The 26,722-nt window shown below is 38.4% G+C and overlaps 1 protein-coding gene across 1 annotated transcript; it reads left to right on the top strand.

Moving 5' to 3' along the window:
- Positions 1–770: 770 nt before the first annotated feature.
- On the top strand, positions 771–26,309 carry SPMIP7 (sperm microtubule inner protein 7). The gene is given in 8 exon segments (XM_086469442.1): positions 771–1,128; positions 8,482–8,533; positions 9,389–9,531; positions 9,980–10,046; positions 22,516–22,623; positions 22,813–22,831; positions 25,146–25,152; positions 26,185–26,309. Coding segments are annotated over 8 exon segments (879 nt in total).
- Positions 26,310–26,722: the final 413 nt, after the last annotated feature.

The raw sequence follows: 26,722 nt of genomic DNA, 5'->3' as shown, positions 1-26,722 counted from the left end.
AAAACTCTGATGTCAATGTGTTTTACTTATTCCAAGTAGTAACTGCAAATTTTCTGGATTTTCATTTATATGTGGTTGTGTTTGATAAATTTTGTGTTGAATCCGTGTTTCAATTTAATTCATATTTAGATCTAGATCTAGATACAAAAAGAATAGCTTATTTTAAAATACTTCAGTCAAAACACCATATAATTCTTAGCAAGATTGAAAAGTTCTTCGTTTTGTCTCTGCTAGATGAATAAGTGATTTGTAGTGCCATTTCAAGTTGGTGTGTGTCTCCTCTTGAGGGACTAGATTACTGTGGTACGCATGAGCCATGTTTCACACCAGGAGACATTTCCTTGTGAGGTGGTTTCCATCGTCACCAGGCAACAAGAAAACCTCTCCGCTCACACAATGCCTCTGTTCTTTTTGTACCATACTTGATAAATCCCTTTTCAGGAAAGAATTCACTACTTAAACCACTGCCTTGCTCTTTGTGGTTTCTGTGCACTGATATTCTGGAGGATGACCTCTAGTTTTACTGTGGTTTGTTGGCTAGGACTTCAGAAACTTGGAGGAACAGGAGCAAGTAGAGTCTTTTCTGTTTGCTGCTGTATAAGGATGATAGAAGAGAATGTCCGTGGTTTCCCATGGAGCTGAAAGGCAGACAAGTGCCTTTAAAAAGTCCACTTTGTCAGTTGAACCAGTTCACAAGATGGATCGCCAACAGTGTCAAAGTCCATTAAAGAAGATGTGCAAGCCTGTTGAGAGAGGTCCTGAGAACAGATATGGCTTTGCCATGCTCTGAAGAGAAAACCAGTAATTTTTTCCTTAAATTCAGTCCATTCACCCCTCCAGCAGGGCCAAATTACCCTTTATTCCCACACCAGGATGTGCCTTTAGTAGATCCCTTCTCAGGTTTTGTGAGTCCAGGAGAAGATGCTGTCCTGTAGCCCAATGTTGGAAGAGCTATTGAATCCCTGGTAGACTACAGTGATGTGAAACCTCACCAGCGGGTCCCCGTCACAGGAAAGAGGGGGCAGCCTGCCCACAGGCAGCAGATAATCCTCCTGAAGAAAACCAGCCAGGACAGAAGGTGGGACTCCAGGGCTGTGTCAGCTTCTTCTGTCAGGGCACGACTCAGAGGTAAAACAAACTACTATATTTATTTCTTAGCTTAGCGAATAAATAATGTTAGTCTCTGAGCTCCATCCCCCCAAGGGTCTGAAAGAACCACCTTATAAAATATATTTGCCCTGGATTTTTGAACTAAATGTAACAACCACAGTAGAGTGTTTCTCTGATTTGTTGTCCCTGCTGTAGCAAAGAGGTACCAGTCAGCAAATTCTAATGAGCATCCTAATGCTGGAAAAAAAAAATCTTTAAAGGTAAATAATGTTTTTAAAAATCTATTTGTGTAAATTCTGAAGTTATGTATACTAGTTTTAATGAGCATCTATTTTAATAGAAACCAAAGAAACAAATCACTCCAAAGTCTGGAAATCCCCTGGATATTTCTGTGTCTTTTAGTATTTCCTGACAAGTTGCAGTGCTGTGCGTGTAAAGACCTGTTGCAGTGTCTAGTTGATTGGAGAACAGAAGTTCTTTAGGACTGCCATCACATGTTGGTCAAAGTTCATATTACCCTCTTCCTTTCTGTCAATGTGTTACAAATAAAGAGGGATCTGTTCATTTTGTATTGATAACAGCATTAAAATGGAAATTCACTGTTTCTAACATGAAGCAAAGTTGGGTTGGTAGTTACTGTTCAGAATTTTCTGATGAAAATTCTGGACAGCAGAAATATCTACCCAGGGCTTCTAAAGGCATATATAATTAGCAGTAAGCAATACAGCTAAATTTTTATAAAGATTAAGCCAATTTCAACAATTTTCATAGAGAAATGCTCATTATGGCTAGAACAAAATTTTATGAGAACTCAGGCAACATGCTCATAGATAAGGAGAGGCATTTCTTAGAACATGGTAAAGAAAAGTAAGCTCCTTGTTCCATTTTACTCTACAGATAACACTCTCAGTTCACGGCTGGCTATACTTTATCCATGTTGTTGTCACCATGAAGTCTCTACATGCTATAAAATCAGCCAGTGCTTTTGGTTCCTGGTTTCTGTCTTTGAACTTTGCATTTTAAATCACTTTAAGCTTACTGCAGTCAACACAGAAGAACCCAAGAAACCACAAGGGATGAGAAAATAGACTACATAATTTTCCCTTTTTTTATTGCTCATGCCATATAATTTTCACTCATTTCTCAGTTACTGTGTTCTCCGTTTACATACGAAATTAGACTTCAGACGTCAGTCAGAGCTGATCAGCTGGTTTTTTTTCTGCAAGCCTCTGGAAAAGTGAAGGGGAAAGAAGATTTAAGATAGGCAATTCTACCTGGCCATTAATTTTTCTGATGCAGAGGAAAGCAGATAAGGACAGAGACAGAGATACTCTGGTACATAGCAACATGCCTGAAATGAACACAGGCAAAATCTGAAACTGAACATCATCAAGTCAGTAACACAGGTTACAGTCAAGAAAGTGGTCTGAAATCGACAGCAGACAGAAACTCACTGGTGGCTTTCTCTTGATTTTTTGTTGAGTAGAGTTCACTATTAGAGTGAAACACTGACTCCACTGAAGCTGTTGGAAAAAGTGAAACTTAACTCAGGGATAAACATTGAAACAGACAGAGTCCAGCATAAACTTCTTAAGGAAAGCTGTGCAAATGTTCTCCCAAACCTAGTATTCATGTACAAGTTTTCCTGTGATTCTGAGATATTAACTACAAATGTGTAAGTATAGCTATAAAAAGTATTTGAGTTTTAAGCTGCTATTTTTAATGAGACTGCATAAACAAAATCCAGATTTCAGCTATATGATTCAGAGCCCAACTGCCGACCCCCAGGCACGTAATGTGGTGAAAGTTGCTAATCTTTCCAGATAGAAGTCCCAAGACATTCCACAGCTACATGGTTTGGGGAAGTTGTACTGAAAGAGAGATCAGTTGGGCGTTTTGCAAGCAAATTCTACAGTCACTTTCTCCACTGTGTTGGGGATGAATGGAAAGAAAATAGAGACAGAAGCAGTGTTTGAGACAGATGAGCTGAGATGGATGAACTTTGTAACCTTTTCTTTGTGGTCTCGAGTTTCTTTACAGTGTTTAGGAAGACCTCAGAATTTGACCGTGCAGGTATATTTGCACCTGGAAACCTGGTGACAAAGCCCTCATATCGTTTGAAATTGTTATTCTGTTTTGTATGGCTTAAACACAGAGATGGGCAGGGATATTGCGGAAGGAACCAGGGTATTTGATAAGTCTGATACTGGAAGCTGACACATCTGTAGACATAATTTTCTTCAAAAACTGGGAAATGGAAAACATGATAGAGTTTATCTATAGACTTGATAGTAACCCTTTTCTATAAGAAATATGCAGTTTACTCAAGCTGCTACTAGAGTGGCCATATTTGGATTTGTTCAAAAGCCCAACTAGTTCAATATTCCATCTAAGACTGTGAATAATTAACAAAGAATGTTGTCATACATCCTCCACGTGTCTTCCTATCATGTGATGATTTGTTGACCAGGAGTTCATGGCCAGGAGGTGATATGTTTGCAGTTAATTGTTTTGGATTCATAGATTTGCCTTCATGAATATGTCCATTTGCTTTTTGAACCCACCACTTAACTTCCAACCCTCTGCTTCCAGGTAATTTATGAATATATTAAGCAACAAAGCCCTCAGCCCAGACGGGTTACCTCCAGGTCTTTCTACCAGTGATCTCCATCCACCTGGAAAATTGATCATTTACCCCTTCCCTCCTTCTCTGATCTTCTAATCAAGTATTTAGCTGTGTGAAGATCTTTATTCCATTGTTAACTTGAAGCAGCACTGTGGAAGAGTTTTATGCAGAACTTGTTGCAATAATTGTGGTCGCTTTATACTAGTTTCCCAGTGGCCTTTGTATAGGAAGAGTTCCCTTCCCAGTGCTTTCTTTCCTGAAGCCAGAAGCATTTTCTCCAGAATAGTAATTAACTCTGGAGAAGTAATCATGCAGGATTAAACAGCACATTGAGTGGGAGGCATATCAAGGAAGGATTCCGGCCTCTCCTACCTTTCAAATAATGATAGAAAATTACCGTAGGCAATGCTAGTGCAGGCCCAGTTTGTAACATAGGTACTTGGTGAGATAAAACCTTTTACCTGCCTACAGAAAGAGAAAGAAGGGTTAGTCAGAGGCAACAACATGTAAAGCAAAGAGCAAAAAAACATGCAACTTGCAAAACATCAAATTAGCAATTCAAGGACATTCATAATAACATGCCTAGCTCATAACTATTGTAGTATATATAAACAAAGTCAACTAAGAATGAAAAATGGCATACAGTAGGCTTAAGAATATCTGTGCTATTAAATAATTACCCATAACACAATGAATTGTGTAATAGCATACTGCCTAATAAGCTAGTAGGTCATCTGGAAATAATGTATAAAAACTCAGAATAATCTCTTGAGGGCTGAGTGCCATTGAATAAAAAAACTGTGGTTTTAGTAAGGATTTAATTGTTTATCATCCCTACAGTTATGTATTTCACTATGTGTTTGTTTTTCACGTGCCCAATAGCAGAGTGATGCTTTGTTTATTCAACAACTTTGTTCTTTCTGTGTTGCTTCTTTTGTCATGCATGTCTTTCCAACATAAACTGATGGGTTTTATGCTTATTTATTTAGTTTTCAGTGGGTCATTTGTAGCCTTTTCTTTCAAAATGAAAGAGAAAAAGGACATAAGGAAAAACTTTTTCACTGGGAGGGTGACAGAGCACTGGAATAGGCTTCCCAGAGAGGTTGTGGAGTCTCCTTCTCTGGAGACATTCAAAACCTGCCTGGACACATTCCTGTGTGACCTACTCTGGCTGGTGCTGCTCTGGCAAGGGGGTTGGACTAGATGGTCTTTTGAGGTCTCTTCCAACCCCTGACATTTTGTGATTCTGTGATTCCATGAAGAAGTAATGTTAATGGGTTATACTTATTTTCTATATATAAAGAGGAGTAGAATAATTGACCAAAGAATGAAGCAAAGGAATCTGGAAGACTTATCCGTAAACCTTTCATCAGCATTATTATCTCGCTGGGCCCACTGAAGTCAGTACTCCTACTAATTTTAAAATAGTAAAAGGTCAAAAACAGTGCATAGGTTTTGAACAACAGTGAGGTGCAGTGAAGCTTGTGAGACTGCTGGTTTTGTGAAACCTCTCTGCGCATTTCTTTATGTGGTGACATAAGAACCTCACTTTTTCCTTTAAAAACAAAACAAAAAGATGTTCTGGCTTTCATAGTTTCTGGGAAACAGCATTAGAAATATGAATGAGTACATCTTCAGTTTCTGACTCAGAATCCAAACCAGAAATTCTCTACATTCGTTATCCATCATTGAATCCTGCTTTGTCAGGTTAGGAGACTAGTTTAAGTAATCAACTGAAATGACAGGACCATTAAACTCGTCATTAGTTAAAAGTGACAAAGCCGAGACACTGAGTTACCAACTTGGACAAGAACAGATCATGCCATTTTCAATCGTGGACTGAGCAAATCATTAGCAGCATTGAAACCTCCAGAAAGGTGACTTAAAGAAAAAAATGTTGCCATTTTGATGCTAGATCTTTCCACTGAAAGAAAAAGGAGAAGTAAATGTTAGAAGATTAATCATCCCAGCAGTGGGACAATAGTTTCAAGGTGGCAAATTACAGTATACAGTGCAAGAGCAGAGGTCTCTAGAAATTAATATGTACAGCTGTCAAAGCAAATCTGAAATTATACATGTATCCTCTTCAGGACATTGTGGCTGACACGAGTGTTTGACACATACAACACAAGGAATAACAGTTGCAAGCTTTAGCTCTTTAATCAATGAACCAGTGGAAGACTTTTTTCTGGAATTCCTAGGACATATGGATGGATATGTTTGAGCCATCTTCCTCTTCGCTGTAGAGGGCACTGGTACATGCGTACCTATTAAGTAATTACAACATTTCAGACATAAAACTTAGTGGAAACATTCCCATATGAGTGCAAGTTGTATATTTGCAGACAGCATCTAAAGTTTACACAAAGCTGAGGCAATGAAGATGCAGCCACCATCTTTACTGCAAGCACGTTACCCATTTAAGAGACACTTTCCAGAACAATTTTTTAATTGCATAGTGATTCTGTTTGAAAGCTCTTCACAGTGCAAAGATCCGTAAGTTCTGTAAAGCTTTTCAAAAGCAGCAACTTAATATAGCACATTGTGCAAAAAACTCTTTTAAAAAGCAGGTCATATTATTTCAGTATCCACACATAGCATTAGGATACTAAACTTACTCTTTTTTTACTGAAAGCTGTGATTTTCTTTTAAACTTTTTCAGAGTGATTAATTCTGCAAGAACTAATTTTGCATTCTGCACAGTGGTTTTCAACTTTTAGTCTTTGAACTATTTTACCTAAAATTTCTAGAAATAACTGGAAAAAAGAACTCTATTATGAATTTGCTTGAATTTGCTACATGAAGGTCTTCATATGCGTTGGAGATTTTTAGGAGTCTGGAAGTAAAAACCAGGTTGAAAACTAATTGAGTAGTACATTCTTGATACTAAATAATAGTTTCCAGTGCTCATAGAGAGTGTGGTCTGATGGCTGTATGGCTGCCTACCCCTTTTACTGTAGTATGGCAAAGTATATTTAGAAATACACCTTTTTCAAATTCATCAAAAGCGTTATGCTAGTTACTGGCACAGCAGTTTGGATGATACTCTGGTATATATCCCTTACTTTACTTATGGGATTATTTTGCTTTTATCCTGATTCCCTAAGGAGACAGGTTGTTTCCATTCAGCTTATTTATTTATCTGTTGGTTCTCCCCTAATAACTTTTAACTCCATTGGCCAATTTCTACCATATTTGACAGAGATATATACAGCTCAAGGGTAATTGCATCCCTTCAAGATTTTTGAGGATTGAAGTCTGGGGAAAGACATAAATGAGTGTTCCTCTTGAGGGAGCTGAAACTTGGGCATTATAACATCCTTCTCTCTGGCAGCAGCTCACTTGGTTATCAGCATGTGTGTACTGGCTCACCCATCAGCACATGTGTGACTCTACAGTCACTGCAGGATATGGCCTCTTGGTGGGTGAGCCTGATTTACAGGACCTGGTCAGGGACAGCTCAAATTATTCAAATATGAAGCTGGGAGGATGAAGGAGAGAGAGAAATATCTTTATGAAATCAGTCACCTACTGCTCATGTAATAGGTTGTTTATTGCTTTCAGGGTCGTCAAAAGTTATGTAACTGTAGAAATGCAATATGTGATAACTACTTCAGGTTGCATTAGCAAGCTTTTATTATTATGTTTGATAATGTGGATACTTTCCTTTATACAGTTAGTGCTGTACATGGCAATATGTGAAGCAGGCCAAACCATAGCAACGTATGTTGTGATACTATTTTTCACTTACTTTCATCCTCTATATAATTATTGACAGTATTTTTGTGGAAATTTGTAATTTAGGGTGGTAACAGGTAACTGAACATCAGTGCATCAATTTTTATGGGAAGCCATGAGTTGTTTTCATCCGGTTCAAAACAATAAGGGTTGCTGCAAATTGGTTAACAGTTGGTTAGGAAGCCCTTTGTTTCAGGTTGGAGAACTCCAGAGAAAGTTGCTTCTGCTCTATCTGACCAAAACGGTATGTTTGCATTTTGTATGCATCCCGATCTCAAGGTAAGTGTCTGGTACTCTTCTTGTAATGAATCATTTTGTTTCTAGTCTGCTTTCCATTCAACATACTTTGGCAGTGACTACAGTAGTGTAGTGACTTTTTCATATCTTCTTCTAATTATATTGAAATAAGTGCTGTATTTCAGGTAGCTGTATGTTAGCATGATCAGATTTTAATGGTGGCTATTGCTCCAATAATTTTAATTTTTTTGTCTAGTTACTCTGACTAAGGCATTTAGATTGTAATGTGAGACTGATACTACCAATGTCAGTTATGTGTAACTGGAAACAGAGTTAAAGCAAAAATACCAGAATGTACAAAAGATACCAAAACCTCATACTTAACCTCTTACTTAGTATAAATTCTCATATATTTAATACTTAGACACTGCCTTATTTGGTGCCAGTCACAAACAAATAAGTAAATAAAAAAAAATCAATGATTCCATAGTGCAAGTCTAATTAAGTCTTTCCCATACTGCAAATGTAATGGCATCCTTCATCCTTCTGCACTGATGAGACTATTCATAGTCCTTAAAGTGTTGCTTTAACTGTTCTTTAAGTTTGACCCCTTTTGTAGCAATGAACATCATACAAATACATCAGGCATATGTGAGGGACTGCAAAGTGCATATAAATAATGGAAAGCTACGTTCTTAAGGAGTAGAGACACAAGGACTTTCTATTAGTTTTTGAACTTGTATTCACTATATTACATTTTCCTTCTCAAGTAAAACTCCTGAGAAATAGATACGTTCTTGATCGCCAGTGCTGGCTGGTGAAGTATGTGAAATTGAGTGTTTCACATTCTGATGAAAAAGAAGATAGTAAAATAGGAAAATGCAAATACATACAGTTCACTCTTTAAACAAGCAATCAAAGTATCATTTATGTTGATAGCTTTGCTTTCTGCCATGTGTTTGATTTCTCTTAGGAATCAAGTGATCCTTCTGCAAGGTGGAGAGAAGAAAAAGCAAGGGACTATTTCTAAAAGTCAAATACTAAAAGTGAGACATGATTTTTGCCTGTGCTTTGCTTCATTTTTTCCTCTTCTTTTTGCTACTAAGTACCTTTAGGCAGTAGCACACATAAGACTACAAACAATTTTTCTGTCACTCAGAACTTCTGCTGTTTTAACAGTATTTAGCATAGGATTCATCTCATGAACTTTAGTTACCTAAACGCTTGCATCCAGTCTGTGCCTTTCATCTCCACTTCCTCTGTAGGCAGTGAAGAGAAACTGGAGTTTCCAAAAGGGCATTCTGTACGTTTGTCTTCACAGGCGTGATATGACCAGTGTCTAATCTCTATTTCTGTCTCATCTCACTTAACTGATTATTCAAATTTAGACAAAATAGGTCCCATCATCACTGTAAGCTTATTGGAAGATAAGCTACCTCTTTGAATTGGTGAGACAGTTTTGAAGAAGATAAGCCTGTGAAACTGTACCATAACTACTTGTTCCCCAATAAGCAACATATAATTCCAGACTTTTCATTTCCCTTTAAACTAGCAATATATGCCTTTGTTATTTTCTACATCCTCCTTTGTCACTTAATTCCTTATTACCTAGCTACCAATGTCATTCACTAGTGATTACTAGGGAAATTTTTCTGTTCTTTTTTATTGCCGATCTAGATCTTATGAAGAGGTTCCTTGGGATAATATGTTACCTTCAAAAATCCAGCCTCTAGAACCAACAGTGGAAGTGTTGTCTGATCCTGTTTCCCAGTGTTTCACAAAAAGGAGATACAATCCAGAATCTGAAATAAGCCAAGTCAGTGAACAATTTCTTGCCAACTGGTTTTAGGTATTGCTAATGAAATGTAGCCTAAATTTTGTGTAGGTCATACACAGAAACTCACAGCAATGTTTTCAAATAAAAGTAGTCCCAAGCAAGCATTTAAGATCATCATCACACTCCAGTAATTGCCTCAGATGATTTCTTTTTTTTGCACTCCCCCATAAGTCAGTACAGAACAAGATACATGTGCACAGTGCCGAAAGAGAGGACAAGCATATTGATGAAAAATTCGTTGGTAGGAATGATGCTGTACCACAAATCTCACATTAAGTTAGTTTACTTGTGATTATTAACTGTAATAATAATTATTTTTATGTAACTAAAATTGAGTCTGGCAGCTGGTTCTGTTTTGCTGCATGAAAATCTGTAAGCCAAATTAATCAGTTAACATTGCCTTACAAGAAGCATCTAGTAATGATTTCAAGTTGTTGGAGGCTTCTGGAACAGATTTCAAACAAGATCTTTTACCTCTCCACAGAGACCTGTTGATCTGTAAGTTTCATTTTTTGGTGAATATGGGGGTCCTCTGAACAATTCCTTTATGAAGTCTGCATACAGTTAATTATTGCAGAAGACTAAACTCAGGAGCATTCTATAACTAGAGAAGTTAAGATATTCAATCCATAACTGTATGAAAAGTATACTCTAACATGCTTGTCCTGAGAGAGAGTTAAATATAAAAAGCAGAACAGAAGAAATCCTTAAAGTGAATGATTGTTATGACTTCATCCATCTGACATTTTCATTAAGACAGGACATTTATGAAAACACCACAGTAATCATACACGTGTACAAACTCAAGGTTTGATCTGCTGTCTGTAGAATCTAAAACAATCATCTGTGCATTGTGTCTTTTCTTCACTCTGTATTTCACCTGTTCTGTTCCATCTCAGAGTGGAACATTTTAGATGAGCCCAGTAAAAGGTGACAGGAGGTTCAGAAGGGCTCAGATGAGAGCCAAGCAGTGATGGGGAAGGAAAGGTTGGTTGAAGCAAGATAGGAAAACTAGAACTTGCCCCCTTTCCAGGGCATGAGCCAGCAGGTTTGCTCAGGCAAACTCAATGGACAGGTGTGCTCCTGGGCACAGTCGGGCATGCAATGGGAGAGACAGGTACCTCTGCAGGTTGGAAGGAAGATAGAAAATGCTATCATTATGGTTTCTTGAATGTTGCTTTTTCAAAGGAATATAGACGTGGACAGTGAGAGCAGCTTGCAGGGACAGACCAAGAGGGAAATTCAGACCTGATGTGACATTTTCCCATGTTCTCAAGAACTGAATGAGAGAGGTGTTACAAGTACACAAGCAGTTCATTTTTAAAGAAAACTTGCGTATACTATCCTAGGAAATCAACTGAAGTCCTAGTATCTGAGGACAAAGGTTAAAAGGCAAGATTCTGCCTGCTGAACTGGGTCATTTAGCATATCTGCCAGCCTAATCATTTACCACGGTCTTTTACCAAATTCAAATGAGCATTGCATCATTCCAAGAGCAAAACTTTGACTTGTCACCACCTCTCTTTTGGGACCTCATAAATATTCTATCAGAATATTCTGTCTGGTGAAGAAAAGATGATTGATCTGTTTTGTCTTTAACAGTGTAAGCCGAAGCTCTCGAACCTGTCATACCCCTTTGTGTATGTAAAGTACAGTGTCCCTGGGTTGTTTCTACTTTCTGCATTTTTGATTAAGCCCAAGCAATCCATCTCTCATTTTCTGAAGCAATAGTTGTAGATGGACTATGTTATCTAATCTTAAGTTGTTTTCTGGTGCCAAGGGAGAGCATGTGCTGTGACTCCTCTGCTTGTGGGTGACTCCAGCATCTTACCTGTAAACTAGAAATCTGGATCCATTATGTCCTCTTTGGAAGAATATCCCAGTCTAACCATGGGCATAGCCAAAAGAACAAGAGATGACACATTTCTGTCTTATTTCCATTCTTCCCAAGCCTCCTCTCTGCACATATGTACTAGAGCTGTCCTTTGTTATGTGCTGCAAGTTCAGCAGATGATTGTTTTCATCTTGGGACATGCCAAGCACACAGGGCTGTTCATCTCCATGTTTTTTCTCGTGGACCATTTTAATAAATAACTAGAATTTTGGAGCATGCAGTATATGGTTCAGCTGCCTCCACCAGCTGTCTTATGAATAATGTACATATTTTTGATTTCCTTTCTATCCAAATAGTGGCTGTGTTGGTGCAGTAAATTTTGAAGACATTGACAATGCTGATGTAGACTTAATCCCACTTAACCATGTGCAAACTTCAAAGCCTCGCTACACAAGCACTACACAGTATGTTTCTGTGATTAGCGTGATTCTGATACTGCCTCTTGAGTTCTTGTTCCTTGGGAAAGGGGAAGATGTAGTCTTGGGCCAAAGGAATGAAAAAAATTAGGGGAATGCAGCTTATCCTTCTTAATAATTTGAATGAGGTCTGTTAACACAGGAAGCACAGTGGGCTTTCAGATTCAAGGTTGAACTTGAAGAGTCCTTTTTAGTAACTGAGTCAGTAGTAGATGGCCTGTGGTGGTAACTGCCTACAGTGGTCAGTGTGGGTCTGTATAAATCTGAGGGACCATTCAGCCTAGAAATAGAGAATGAGTCAAGGAAGCCGATACCAAATGAACAGAGAGATGTCTACTGAGATGATGGTATAACAGATTTTGCCCATCTACTTGTGTTATGGTAAGCTTCAATGCAGCCTATTTTGACTAAGTATGAATTTGTCGTAGAGCATTAAGGCCTGATTCTTTGTTGTATCCCATTAATGTTACAGTTTTAGGGAAATTATGCTCCTAATACCATGCATCACAGTTTTCAACCAGAAATGTTGATTAGGTTTTCTTTTCCATCCAGGAGTTGCTCTGTGGCCCAAGTGACCCTGCTATCCATCTGGTACAGAATAGTCATAATGGACTGACAATAATTGACTGTTGGAGCAAAAGCTACCCTTAGTGTGCCCATCTTGGGAAGTAAAACTGCCTATGGTAACACCAGTGCAATACACTGTCATGGTATAATGAACTCTTCACAATCAGCAGGCTCTGACCTAGGCTGGGATAGAAATCAAAGTATACTCTCCCTCCTGCTGTTAACCTTGCTAGACTGATTGCACAACTAAGTTTTAAGAACTTAGCAGGCACCTTTCCGTTTTTCTTGGTTGAGAAAGGTTGCATGTGAAGCTAGTCTGAGCACATCTGCTAGATCATACCCCAAAACACCTGACTCATGGTTCGTAATGATGCTGACACTACTGAACATGGGCATTCCTGCAAATGTCCAGCAGCAGGACATAGATTTGTGTTACATTCAAGGCTCAAGTGGGAAGGAGATGGAAGAGAAGGTTCTGAGCACCAGGAACTTCTGCTGATGCCATTCTGAATAGAGTCCTTACCTCCAAAAAAACTATGTTTATTTTCAGACTATGTTGTAATTTCATACTTCAAATGCTTCCTATTCTTTAGTATTAATGAACAGGTCTGTTGGGTAGAAATGCATGTGCCATTGTGTGATGACTTGAATATTCCCACGTTAAAAATGTGTGATTTTTAACTTCAGTCACTAGATGGCCTTTGAGTTTGCGAAAGCTCCCTGAATGCTATTAGGAACACCTTACTTTTAGCTAGATCACAAACTTTGAAATTCAAAGTTTTTCAGTTTAAGCCTTTCCTAAAGTCGTCTTTAGTAGCTTGAGCTGATATTAAGCATTTATTTGCAAACTTTTGAGAAAGTAAAATGGTACAAGTAACAACGTAATGATAAGAACTAAAAATGATAAAACAGAAGAGGAAAGAGACTGTTCTGTGTACTTACTCAGATTTTCTCTTTGCATAGGTCTTTCCTTTCTGCCCTTTCGGTGGTCTTGCACTCTCCATGTTTGTGAGGAAAGTACAGAAGGGATACTTCTCTGGGGGAAGCAGAAGGAGAGAAGCTGTAAAAATTTTACCCTCTCTGTTCTGAAGAAAAGGCATACTGCTGGGCCTTACTCACATACAGCAGAGTATGTACTAGTGTTCCTAGCAGCAACTACGGCAGAGCATTCGTAGTTGCTGGGAGCTGCCTTGGAAGTAGCTGTAATTTCTGAGCTCCACCGTGGGTCTTTTAATTTCTGTTTCTTACGTCAGTTTTGGGGAGAATGCATATCATTTTGCAATGCATCACATGCTGTCACATATATGTGTGGGGAACAGCACATCATTTTTCACACAGCCTTACCCACTAATGCAGTAGTTTCACAGACAAAGTAAGGTGCTAAGCATTGCAAGATGGTCAAATTTGACCCATATTACTGCAACCAAACCTATTAATACCAAGATTTTATGTATGTAATACACCATTCTGATTGTATTGTCTCCTGCACAAGTCATCTGATTTCTCACAGTCTTCTTTTAACTTCTGCTTGAATTAGAATATAAAATAATATAAAACGATTATTGAGAAATGTGCTTTAAAAATACAGCACACGTAGCATAGAACATAGTGCTGAACAGAGATTTCTGAGTTTGTGAGGAAGTTAGCAGAGCTATTAACCCTTATTTCTGCAATGTCATACTGCTGTTGCTGTGGAGCTTTGAAGAGTAGAAGCTGAGGTATACACTGTGCTGCAAACTGACAGACATCTTGTCTGGAGCTATTTGCAGCATGCGGCATCACGGTGGATTTATAATTCGAGCAACAGGTTCTGTATTATCTTCTGTGGTGTTCTCCATATCATTTTCCTGTCTTTTAGTGAGTGAGGCTATGGATTTCACTGATTTCTGGCAGCCAGGAGACCAAGATCTCTGTGACCTAAAAGATTCTGACATCTCAAAGCTGTTGAAAACTCAATTTCGACTGAAAAATTCTATTTAGTTTTTCGTATTTATTCTCTGTCTATGATTGTCAGACATTAAGATTGTTATGATTTTAATCAGAAGAAAGAAGAAAGTCAGAAAGAAGACATAAAAGTGATCCTTTTTTTTTTTTTTTTTTTAACTTTGTGTGTTTGCCAGTAGTTCTGGAAAGATGTGTAAAGATATTAAGGCTATTAGATTCCCACCAAAATCCTTGAGAAGTTAGTTATATGCTTTGAATTTAGAAGCCTAAGTATGCTTTGTAAGTCTGTAAAACGTAAAAATCTCTCTGTAGATAGTCACTTTCACTCTTTCATGGACTGGCAGTTGCACTTCCTGCCTCTAGCACTTGGGCAGCAGCATTGGCGCTCAGGCATTACTCCGGAGTGAGAAACTGTTCTTCCCCAGGCCATGCAAGAAAGTGGTTGCCATTCAAATTATTAGCAAAGCTGAAACTAGCTAAGAGTCATCTGTCATGTAATTTTGCAGAGACAAACAGGAAGAGTGGTGAACCTGGGCATGTTTTGTATGTTACCCCTGCGCCCACCCTCTCTTCCTTTTGGCAGAACAGGAAACCATCTTCTGTTTTTCTTCTTTTTTCTTAAGGAATTAGAAAAAAAGATAAAAGCAATGAGTTATGCTGCAGTTGAGCCTAAAAGCTCCTAGTATAAGAGTGGTGTTGTGAAAAGCTACTGTGCATACACCCAGCGCTCTGGATAATACTCTGAAGTCCTTAACATTCAGTCTGGAAGTTTTATGGATGGGAATCCAGGTGCAGTGTGATTAAGTGGTTTGCTAAATCCTATTGGGAATCTGTAGCACAGTTAGGAATGATATGTCATGTATTCTGAGCCCTAACCTGTGCCTTTTTTTTTTTACCAAACTCTGAACTTTAAGCCATTGAAATGATGCTTTGCTGAAACTTGGTTTTAAAAAATAATAATCAGCACAAAATGATGGCCGTAGTTCTTAAAAGTTAGGCTGAGACACAAGTCAAGTCCATTTTTTATATAGTTTTTCTCTGTGGTTCGGCCATGGAATATCTATGAGAGCCTTCACCACACGTAAAAAGCCATGTCATAAGTGTTGTGATTCATCTAGAAGTGCAAAATTTATGAATCTGAACTTACTAATCAAGACTACATTTGTGATCTGGTGGCAGTCTAGGATGATTGCTGGGTATTTCCCTAAGGGAGCTGTGGAAATGCTTTTCTCAGCTCAGATTCTTCATCTTCGCATTTGACCAAAGATCCTGGATGGTAATTCAGTTCCTCTCATTCTCTTCCAGGCTTTCATTAAAGCCTGTCTTGGGGGAAAGGGATCAATTACATCATCTCTTGAGGTCTGTTCCAGCCCTGGAATGTAGCATCATTCTTAATATCCTTGGTTTGTGTATGGACTTCTGAATTTGCTTTAGAATGAACTTGTTCCTGTCTTTCGTCCTCAGTTATGTTCCAAAGTATACCTAAAAGCTGGAATCTTTTATCATTTCTTTGCCAAGGGCAACACAGAAATCTTTGAAAAGAAAAAAAAATGCCAGTATTAGGAAGTTGTTGTGGAAGAGCATTCTGAAAATATTTTTCTAATACAGTCCTTTGTCACCAACAGATCTCCAAAAATCTTTTATAAAACTTATCATGATCTCGTTTTACAGATCAGTGCTCCATCGAATGGACTACATTGTCAGAGCACAGAGGAGATGTAGACCTGAATCTCGTCTTTTTATGCTGCTAACTAGTGAGGTTCCAAATTGAATGCTTTGATGCTTTTTTTGTATTTTCATTGTATGTTGCTTATGTAATGTTAGGTATACTGGACAACAATTGTCCAGTGGCTCAAATGGCTTTTGTTGCATTTTAAAATTTACCCTTTTTTTGTGCATATTTTCTTTTTCTTGTGGGTTTTTTCCTACTTTCCCTACTTGTCTGCCTACTTTAAACTCTCTTCTTGTATTTGCTTTCTTTTCTTTCAAACCCATGAAGTGTAAATTCTATTTGAATCAGTGAATTAAAGATATCTGCTTAACAAGATTTCCTGAACAGGTATAGAATTGAGTATCTGTTCATATATTTGCAGAACTGAGACCTCTGCAATTCGTTTTAGAAGATTTTGGACTCAATTTATTGTATCTGTTTTCCTTGCTTATTTTTGTTTTGTTTCCTGCTGATTTGATTATTAATTATTTGCTTATAATGATTATTTATTTGTGGAAGATTAATACTGCATTTGGTTTTATATGTCACATAGCTAACCATATACTAGGCAGGGAACCAACTGAGAGCTAAAGAGTATGTTTTGTGCAGCCAGCCAGGCTTTCAAAAATAGCTCAGCAACCACACATGAAAACCAGAATTCTGAAAGAGCTCACATTCTGGGTGCACGTTGATTGCTAAGCTCCTGTGAAAATCTGGCCACAAACACCACAATGAAACTTTTAGGTGCTGAGCACTTTTAAAAATCTGATCCCCTATTTGTAACTGCAGCTCCAACCCAAATGTGTATCAAGGAAGAGGAGGACAGTCCAAATTCTGAAAAGACTCTGTATTTTCAGCTCCCTTGGAGGAGGAAACTTCGCAGCACAGCTACAGTGACTTCCAGGAAGGCTCAGACTGCTAAATTCTCCAGGTGCTTTTGAGAGGCTCCATGTTATTAACAAGTGAAAATAAATAATGACTGAATTCATTTTTTTTTTTGTTATTAAGAAGTACTTTGAAAAAATCTCTTTCTTATTCAGAAGTGCATTTTGAACGTAATAACTTTGAAAACCATAGAAAAACTGGGTTTACTGCATCATATGGATTCCCAGCATAACCATTTGCTGTTCTCTTTTTCTTAAACATGTTTATAGGTATGTTATTTTGTATAATTCTCCTTCATCCCTAGTCACCGGCTTCTTCCTTCATTGACCTCTTCCCCACTCAGCTGCTGAAACAAGGTTATGCTCTATGTGGTATTTTAGTTCTGCAGGTGTTTTAAGGGTCAATGGAAAAAAAGCCTCCCACGCTGGTGATGGGGATTTCCTCTGTAACATTCATGGGCAGGGCTCTGGTAAATGCTCCGTCTGAGACACAAATAACTCTCCTCCTTGGCATTGTTAGATCTCCCTTACACCCTCAGTGAATTAAAGTACTTAATGTAGTAATAGTGTAGCACACTTAGTGCATTTCAGCGTACACAGCAACAGTTCATATCAATCAAGTATTTTATAGCTTTTCTCTTTTGTGTGTCTTTTGTGTTATAGCACAGCAACTTCCCGATTTTCACTGTGGTACTTATTGGAACTTACCTCTTGAAATTCGACAAAAGCAGTTAGGACAGAGATTATACTTTCTCATTCCACATTAAAAGCCTGTGTCTCCAGAATTAAGTAAAAATTTGTCAGCCATTAACATTTTAAAACTTGCTACTTCATAGTTCGTCAGCTCTCGTAATATTCAGTAGAGGGCAGTGCTTACACAATACATATGCATTCTAACAGTGTTACTTAGCAGCACTTTTGAAGCATCAACTAATTCATTGCCGTAACACTGGTAAAGTAGGTTATAGTAGTTTTTGAAAGATGAAGACTGAGGAGGCTAAAGTGACTTTTCCAAGGTCACAGAGGTTGTCTGTGTCAGAGAGAGGACTGGATCTAACCAAAATCCATTTCTGGAAGCAGTTGATTGAAATGGGAACTTAATACATACAGTTTCTAGGAAAACAGTCCTAAGTGTTTCAAGCCCTGCAGTTCTTGCACAAAGCTGTTCTTTGAAACTACCCTTTATTCTTGGTTTCTCAAGCACATTGGGCAAAATGCTACTATCACATCAGTATATCTGTAGTGACTTCAGTCATATTTCTTCAGTGTAGTCAGCTTCCAACTGACTGTGTGCATGCATCCCTTATCATTTCAAGTTACCACAGAAACCTCACAGGCCACAATTAGCTGGGGACAGGACCCTCTGCTGCCTTGCACCTTACATAGTCGTTGTCATGGGCTGCCTAAGAGGTTTCCCAGAATGTATCTTTTCTTCAGAAACTGACAACTTGTCCATGATGTGTGCCTTTTTAGTGATTTTCCAGTTTGGGTCATTCGGGGGGTTGAAGGTGGGGGGATGCTGAAATACCCTACTTTTACATTTTCCAAACGAGATTTTATTGCTGGCTTGAAATGCTTAAAAATATTACCCCATACTAAAAAGGAGAGTTGAAAAAGTTGAAAGCAGGACAAAACTTTGAAATTGTAGAAACAAAATGTTCCAGTTCAACATGATTCAAAACATTTCTGAGGAATTATCATTTTGATGGTTTTCTCCTTTTAGAAACCCCAGATCCATTTGTAAATACCCATTCCCTATCCTGCCTTGATGGCAGAGGTAGAAGGGTATGAAATGCAACCCAGAATGCTCTGTTCAAAAATCCTGTTGGTCCTATTCTTCGCTGTGCATGGAGCACCTTGTTTTGACTTTGCAAGTTCTCTGGTATATTCTTTCCCAACACAAGAGACTGTGTGCATTGAGTTTCCTGATGTAGGATCACGTCTGAGGCATTTTTACCATAAGTTATTCTGCTTGGCAAGTAAGATCATCGAGTAAAAGAAGGGCTGCAAATGTGTGACATACCAGTCTTTCTGGAAAGGAATTTGAGGTGGAAGCCAGTTGCAAGTGTTATGTATGGTGAGTGAGACCCGAACAGCCTATTTTATAATTGCAGTAACCAGGAGAGCTAGTTAATGACTTAATCTGGTGATTTAGTTCTATGAGATTTATACAACAGTATTTCTAAGAAGGTGTATTTCTAAGGAACTCTTTCCTTATTAGTGCAAGGTAAGAATCTACCGGATTGCTTTCACTAGGCAGAATTTTTACACAAAGAGCTTGGATACTTCAGTCACTCAAGCTGAAGTGCTAGATCCAAGATTGTCAATAATTAGAAATTATTTGGGGGAATCTTGATTTTGCTCCCATAAAAACAGATGACGGAATTTACATGGCAAACCTGGGCATCCAATGCCTAGACTATTACTTCCAGCTGCTGCTTCTGAACAGTATGGTTCTCCTGCAGGTCCTGTGCTATAGGGGCTATACGTTAAGGCATCTTGAATAGCTCTAAATGTCAGTATGGGTGGCAAATCAAATTAAGTCCACCGAACTGTTTTTCCTGAACACTAACAGGAAAAAAAATTCTTCAAAGACATCCCGAGATGGGCATACGAAACAGAGGCACACCAGAGCAGAGGCACTCAGAATCACTACATTCCACTTGAAAAATCTTAGAGCTTGCACAGATTCAACTGTCAACACTATGTTTCTTACTGTTGGGACTAAGAGCTGCTAGCACAATAACAAGGAAGTGTATGAACAAGAGAGATGTCATGGTTACAGAAAGAAAGCTTGATGACGACAGCATAACCACAGAGGAGTTTTGCATGTTGCCCAGTGGTAGCCTGGCACTTAGTTGTTTTCTTTAGCAGCAACAGTCTGGTTAGGCAGCTCATCAGAGAAAACACACAAGAGCTAGACATCATGATCCAAAAACAAAAAACCAAACCGTATTTTTTTAACCTCAGTTTCTTCTGCTTTATCACATACATAACCACAGCACATTTTTGCATCTTCTTTGCAGGTTCCCAGGAGAGCAGCTGCTTTACTGTACTGTAAGATTTCTTTTTATCCTGGTACTTTTAGCTTCTCTCTGCCCATCTCTCTTCTCTTTCAGAGCTACATCCTTCCCACATGTTCTGAATATGCCCACTTCTGTCAATCCTTTCTAACAGACAGTCTAGAACAAGTCTTCATCTCTCAAGCTTGATTTTTGGGTCACGTTTGTCCATTTATGATGCTTTTCTCTTTTTTAGTTTTGCAGGTTTTAAAGGTCAGAAGACTTTATCAATCGGGTGCCTCACAGTGCGTAATGTATTCTAATATCTCTGCAGTTGTATAGTTATTATGTGAGTTAACTCCAAATAGGCTTATAAAATGTTGCAAGTTAATATGGGGCTTCTTGATTTGATCTCCATCTCTTCTCTGTGGCTCTCACACAATTTCAAGGAAGTAAATGGAATTTCTTTATTACATGTGAGAGATGTATATTGGTATATAGCACATCAGCAGGGCAATAAAACTGTTCACAGTCTGACTGATTCCTTCAAAGTGATATCACATTTTCAGGTTTGGATGAATGCATATGCTATTTGTAATCACACACACCCAATGTCCATTGTGACCCTCAGTGGGATCTCTGCATATGCAGATGAAATTTTCTACAGAGTTACCCGATCTGCAGGTAACCTAACCATTGTCTACTTTGACATGAAAAAGAAAATTTGTCTGCAACTCATTTTGGCCAATTCTGAAAACATGATCTACTGCTGTACTAGATTTTCAGGCCTGCTTGTTACCCCAGCATGGCTGCTGTCAAGACAGAGAGCAGTTTTGTTGCTTGCTCAGCCAACTACTTGGTGATTTCCTATAGGTAACAGCTTCTCAGGTGCTACGTAACTGCTGTACTGATGCTACAAAGCCATCTTCTCTGAAGGGTCATGTACTGGAGCATGGGCCAGGGGTACAGCAATGTATGAACGTATGGGTTAGTACAATGCTACTGCAAAATAAGACAAAGAACTAGATGGTCTTTCTGCTAACTATGGGTACAAAGACTACAACATATGCCACCAATGCTCCTGTGGCAAGTATGGTTCACCCACAGTCCTTTGTTATAACTGTGGCAGGTAGATACAGCATTTTGTCATTACCTCTGCTGTTCTGGTGAGGAATTTCAGAGCCAGCTTTCCTAGTACACAAGTCAAAGAATTTTCTGATAAACCGTGTCTTCACATATGTCCAGTTTTGCATCTGTGCTGAACTTAGTTGCGGAGAAATAGCTGATCAGCTGTACTGAAAGTAGTAGCTGTATGCACTTTATCATGATTCTATGATTAAATGAACTGTTTAGTTTTACCCAGACTACAGGGGAACCAAAAAATACCTCAGAGATTATTTTAAAGGAGGCGTTGTTATCATTCATATGGTCTGAAGACCCACAAAGGACTAATGGAGGCAAGGTTTACAATCTCAAGTATTTAGCTGATTCAGTGGATGAAACAGCTTGTCATGAGGGCCTGCCTTCATGTGTATGGGCAGTCTGGATGTATATATAATTCAGCAGTGTCCTATTTTGAACTGTCAATATAGAACAGTACTGATGATACTCTCTGAATAACTTTGTGCTTCAAAATCTGTCATATCGGGGGGTTAGATTGTTTTATTTTTATCTTCATAGATTATCTCTCTGAACTCATATTAGTACCTTCTTTATTTTCTTTAATTTTGTCCATCTCTGCTTCGTCTTGCAGCAATTGCTATCAAAATTTTCTGTTGTGCTACCTCAGATAAGTAGATTTCTTTCCCCTGTCTCTTTAAGGAACTTTCTTTTTGAATTTCACATTAAGAGTTAGCATCAGAATTAGCAAAAGGCTTTAGTTTTCCAAGATATGGCACATACTGTCTCAGTCCACTGGTACTTGAGCTAGAATTTAAGTTGATGTGTCTAATTCATAAGATTACATATACATGTAAATACATTCTTAATAAATTCTAGGGGAAATTCAGGGATCTTTAGAATCATTTGGGAAATCATTTATGTTTTAGGCCTTGAGAAATCACACCTGTTCTCCTAAAGCCTGCTACCTATATTCCATATTTGAAGCTGGAACCTAAATATGAGCTAAATCTGCATCAGATTTTTAAGGAATATTTCCTTGCTTTTTGTGCTCTATGCAAATCCCATGATCTCATTTTTTCTTTGATATTAAATGTGGCTTGTAATTGTGAATATCATACAGCTATTGAACCTAAACAACTGAGGGGAAAAAAAGAAAAGTCACTAAAGAACTCTTGCCATGCCTAACCAAAGATTTTGGGTCAGATCATCAGCTAGATCATCATAAAGTTGTTTCTCTGATCTTAAAGAAGCTATGCCAGTTCATACATTCTGAGGACTACTCATTATATTATGAAGAGTTTTTACCCCATCCATCTTTGATAAACACTAGCTATTTTAGAACTGATCTGTAAGTCATATTTCAAGCCTATAGTCATTTAATTTACCCTTTCTTCACCCCCCATCCCCCTTTTAACTGTTTCTTTTAGCACTCCAGATATCCCTGGATACACTGGCAAGGTTCATTGGTCAGCAACTCACCCAGCAATTTCTAATCTTCCATCAACAACCCCATCAATAATTGCACGAATGCATGGGTAGGTATGAGGTATATTTCTCAGCTTGTTCAGAAAGATTACAGGGAAAATCCTAATTGCATTTGTTTAGTTAAAGAACAATTAAGTGTTAAGCATGACATTCCTTTGGCTTAAAAAAATACAGAACAGTTGGTATTGGATCTCACCACATTATTGTCACGCTAATCTGAAATCCTTTTGAGGTTTCAGAATTTTTCTGGATCATGAGGTATGTATTGGAAAGGTACCTTAACACTGAGGTAAATCATGATTTCTAAACATGGGTTATTTCTACACTGAGAAACTTTTTCTTTAGCTACAGCTGCTAAGTCATGGTTTAAGAAACTTTTTTCTTTTGATTGATTGATCTGTGTGTGTTTTGAAAGAGGCCCATGAATGTCAAAAATTCCCCAAGGAAAACTGTGTGGTGTTGTGTTTCCAAATTGGTGTTGGCAGACTTAGGAAATGGGTATTTGCTATACAAAAATAGTTGTTAAAAATGGGTGGGTTTACTTAGAAGGCAGTGAGAGGCAAAATCATGCCGTGCCCCCACACCCATGCAGCCCAGGACCCTATGACTATGAAAACATCATAGTCCCCATCACTATTGTGGCTGCCTCATGAAGTGAATTAGTAATCTTTATTCTCTCTTGCTTTTCCATACGAGGCTTGTTAAAACTGTGCGCCAGTATAAGTATTTAGGTGTCTAACTCTTGTTGGTTTCAAAAGAGCTGGACACTTCAGAACAGCTGAAAACCCCTTTTCCTTTTGTTAACACAAAGAGCTTCTGACACTGGCAAAGGACCAACCTAGCCTTTCTCCCAGTAGCTTCAGAAAAGCTTCATAACTGTTTGTTTCCCCTCTCTCCTTTATGATTTTGTGCTTTAGATTCTGATTTCTTGTTATTCATAATGATCTAGGACATGATGACACTATCCCAAGTTTCAATGTTTTCCTGAGAATTTTATCTCCATTAAACTGTTTAATTGGCCTTAGGATTCTGTTCACAACACATCACTCTCCTTTTTCAGCACTGCCAGTGAAAAGTATCCAGAAAAGACTTGAGGAGCTATAGGGAGCTGCCTGGCTTTTAAAGAATTCACCTTGTCAAGTGTTTCATCGTTGTGCATAATGCACTGACTTCCATTTCTGCTGCCCTCCACCCGTTCACCTCTGCTCTTTTTCTCTTGTGGTTATACTTAGAAAATAGACAGTCACCTGTTGTCACAGTTTGCTGTTGACAGGGAATGAAAAGATGCAACAGAGTCCTGAGACTCTATAGGCTAATAAAGCTGAACTTAGAGCAGAGTGATGCAAGACTAACTTACTTGTAAATGTCACAGACAAATAAAAAGGCACATGCATTTTAGCAAAGATCATTGACAGACTTCAGACAGATACCAGATTTCAAGAGCAAAAAGACAGGCGCCGCTATGATCTAAAAAAGGAAAACACATCTGTTACTTCCTTTTACTTTATACAGGTGTTACTGTGGGTGTAGTTCATAGTGGATGAATTTTTTTTGTTTTAGTGGATAGTAAGAACAGAATTTTCAATCAGTGCTAATGGATATTTTCCAAAACCAGGACAGATTCCCTTGGCTTTTTTGAAGAAGGGTATTTTGTGCTTTAGAGCAAGCATAATCATACCCAGACATTGTAGACCAGGTTTTACCACCCTTTTTCTGAGATGAATGGTACATTCCCCTGACGGTAGTACCCTGTGTTGCAAAATTATAAAAGTCATGTTTTGCTTCCTCTGGGCCTACTTGTGGAGCAAGATAGTGTTTACTGACTTAAGATGGAGGATCGTAGCCCTCTGTGAAACTGCTATGTAAAGCTATTAGGGATGCTGGGAATCTCCCCCCAACATTAGTTAGTGATGCCCATAAAGGAGAGATACTTAACAGTTGATTCCTTCCCTTTGTGAAATAATGATAAAATGTCCTGCTGATTTCAGTGGTCACAGGTCAATCTAGACTGTGTTGGAGATGTTATTCCTGGGATTTGGGGTCAGAGTACCCCAATTCACCTCCACTTGCTTTTCATGTAGGACATGATTTCATTCTTACTGTTTTTAAAATGGTGGCCCCCTTTTTTTTTCTCTTTTTGATCATTCTGAAGCCATGACCGTAACAATTTCTCGGAAAGTAGCAAGTGATTGCATGTGGTGGATGTTTTTATAGCTGCTTTATTTGACATGTCTACAGTACGTGGTCAGTCTCCTGAAGACAATTATGGGTATCAGAGGGAGTCTCCTGTCTACTGCTAACATGGTCTAATAAATGTTCCTGTCAAAAGTACCACCAATACCAGACAGACCAGGCAGCATGCAGCCACTTCTGCACTGTATTTCTATGGCGCAGAGCTTCCACAGTATGTGGGGCAAAATCTTTTATACCTGTTTTAAGCGTTCTGAACTCAACAGGGTTGTATACAATATAGAACGGAAGAAATATGGTTTCTTCATCTTCGAATATGAATAGTATTTATATATGTCAAGATTTATTGATGTATTTTTATTGTATTTTTATTTCCAGGTAGTCCCAAGGTAAGTCAGAAAATTAGATTTCAGTCCTTTAGTGCAATTAAATTCTGGCAGCGCTACTTAGCTTTTGCATAGGAAGGAATGTTCTACGTGCTGTTTTGTGTTCTGTTTTGTGTTTAAATGAACTGTCCATTGCTACATAGAAAATACAAATCAGTTTGCACCACGAGTTGTATGGAGCTTCATTGGCCTCAGGATAGTTAATATTCGATCACGCCAGATTTAGTTCGATTTTTGAGAGAAGGGTTGCACCCTTTCAGCAAATTGCTTTGGAGATTTCAAAAGGGATCTTTAGGTCAAAAGAAAATATTTTTTGTTTGGAGAGTGAGTGAACATAAGACTCTATAGTCAGTTCTGTGTCAGCCCTGCTTTTGATTAGGTGTTTTGCAGCAAAGGGGCCACACTCACTTAGGTTGTAGGTATAAGGTTATTTATAGTGCCTTTTCCTGCAAAAGATTAGAAGAGTATCAGAAGTCTAGCATAATTTTTTCCCTCCAAGACTGCCCCCAGCATATTTTCTAATGCCTGTCCCAGTTTTCTGTACCATGAGGACTGGGCATCTTTGGCGACGGTGCGAGCCAAGTGTTTTTTCTAGGCTTGAAAGCCAAACTTCCAGCACCACCTCCAGGCACTGCAGGGCCTCATGTGATTGAATGCATTCAGCATGCTCGTGGCAGTTCTCCACAGATAGTGTGCAGGTTAGTTGTGAAGCCACTGTATGTGTCCAAGAAAGGCTGAAAAGAGGCAAGAGGCAGTACCTCTCTTACAGTTGCAGTAGGAATCTACTTTTCAGCACGTTACAAATATCCGGAAAGTAAGATTTAAAATCAGATTTAAAACTCTTAGGAAGATTTGCCACCATTGTTCTTAAGGGGGCTGATTCTAATACTATAGAATATTGCAAAATGTTAATATTCTCTGAGGCCAATGGTCATAATGTTTATGAAGAAAGCAATGAAAGGGGAGAAGAGGGAATGTTTAGCAATATGAGAACATGTTTTTAAAATCTTTTTTTCTCTGTCTGTGTGACTGCAGATACATATCAAAACACGGAAGCTCATCTCAGTATAATCACCAGGGACCTTTTTTCTCAAGTGGTGACTCTAGTTAGTCCTCAGAATTCTTTCAACAAGACAGAATGAGAAACTATTACAGTTTAGAAAGTGTCAGTCCTTTTTACCTGCATAACTGAGAGCCTCAGTGTCTGACAGTGAGGAGGAAGGAAATGTGTGAAGATGTGTGGATACTTTAAATACGGAACAAAAATAAAATAACATAGAAGTGGGTGTCTGTGGTAGTCCTCATTACATTATTCTCATATTTATGACTTACTAGCATTGACAGTTAAAACCATATTAAAAACAAGAGTCGTAAGTCAAAGGCTTGAAACTTATTCTCTGTACTGTACAGCCTTGTTAACTAAGGTTGAAAATGGTGCTGTACCTGTTCCATGCATTGACATAAACATTTTGTGTATATATATATATACACACACACACACACATGCACATGTGGACACACATATGTAACTGTATTACTAACTAAGAAGCTGTCGCAGAGCAGCAGTCTTCAC

This window comes from Leptosomus discolor, chromosome 8 (genome assembly GCF_034619465.1).
Source record: "Leptosomus discolor isolate bLepDis1 chromosome 8, bLepDis1.hap2, whole genome shotgun sequence".
In the NCBI taxonomy this organism is placed as follows: domain Eukaryota; kingdom Metazoa; phylum Chordata; class Aves; order Leptosomiformes; family Leptosomidae; genus Leptosomus; species Leptosomus discolor.
Note: the sequence above shows the minus strand (reverse complement) of the source record. Positions and strands in the feature narration are given on the sequence as shown.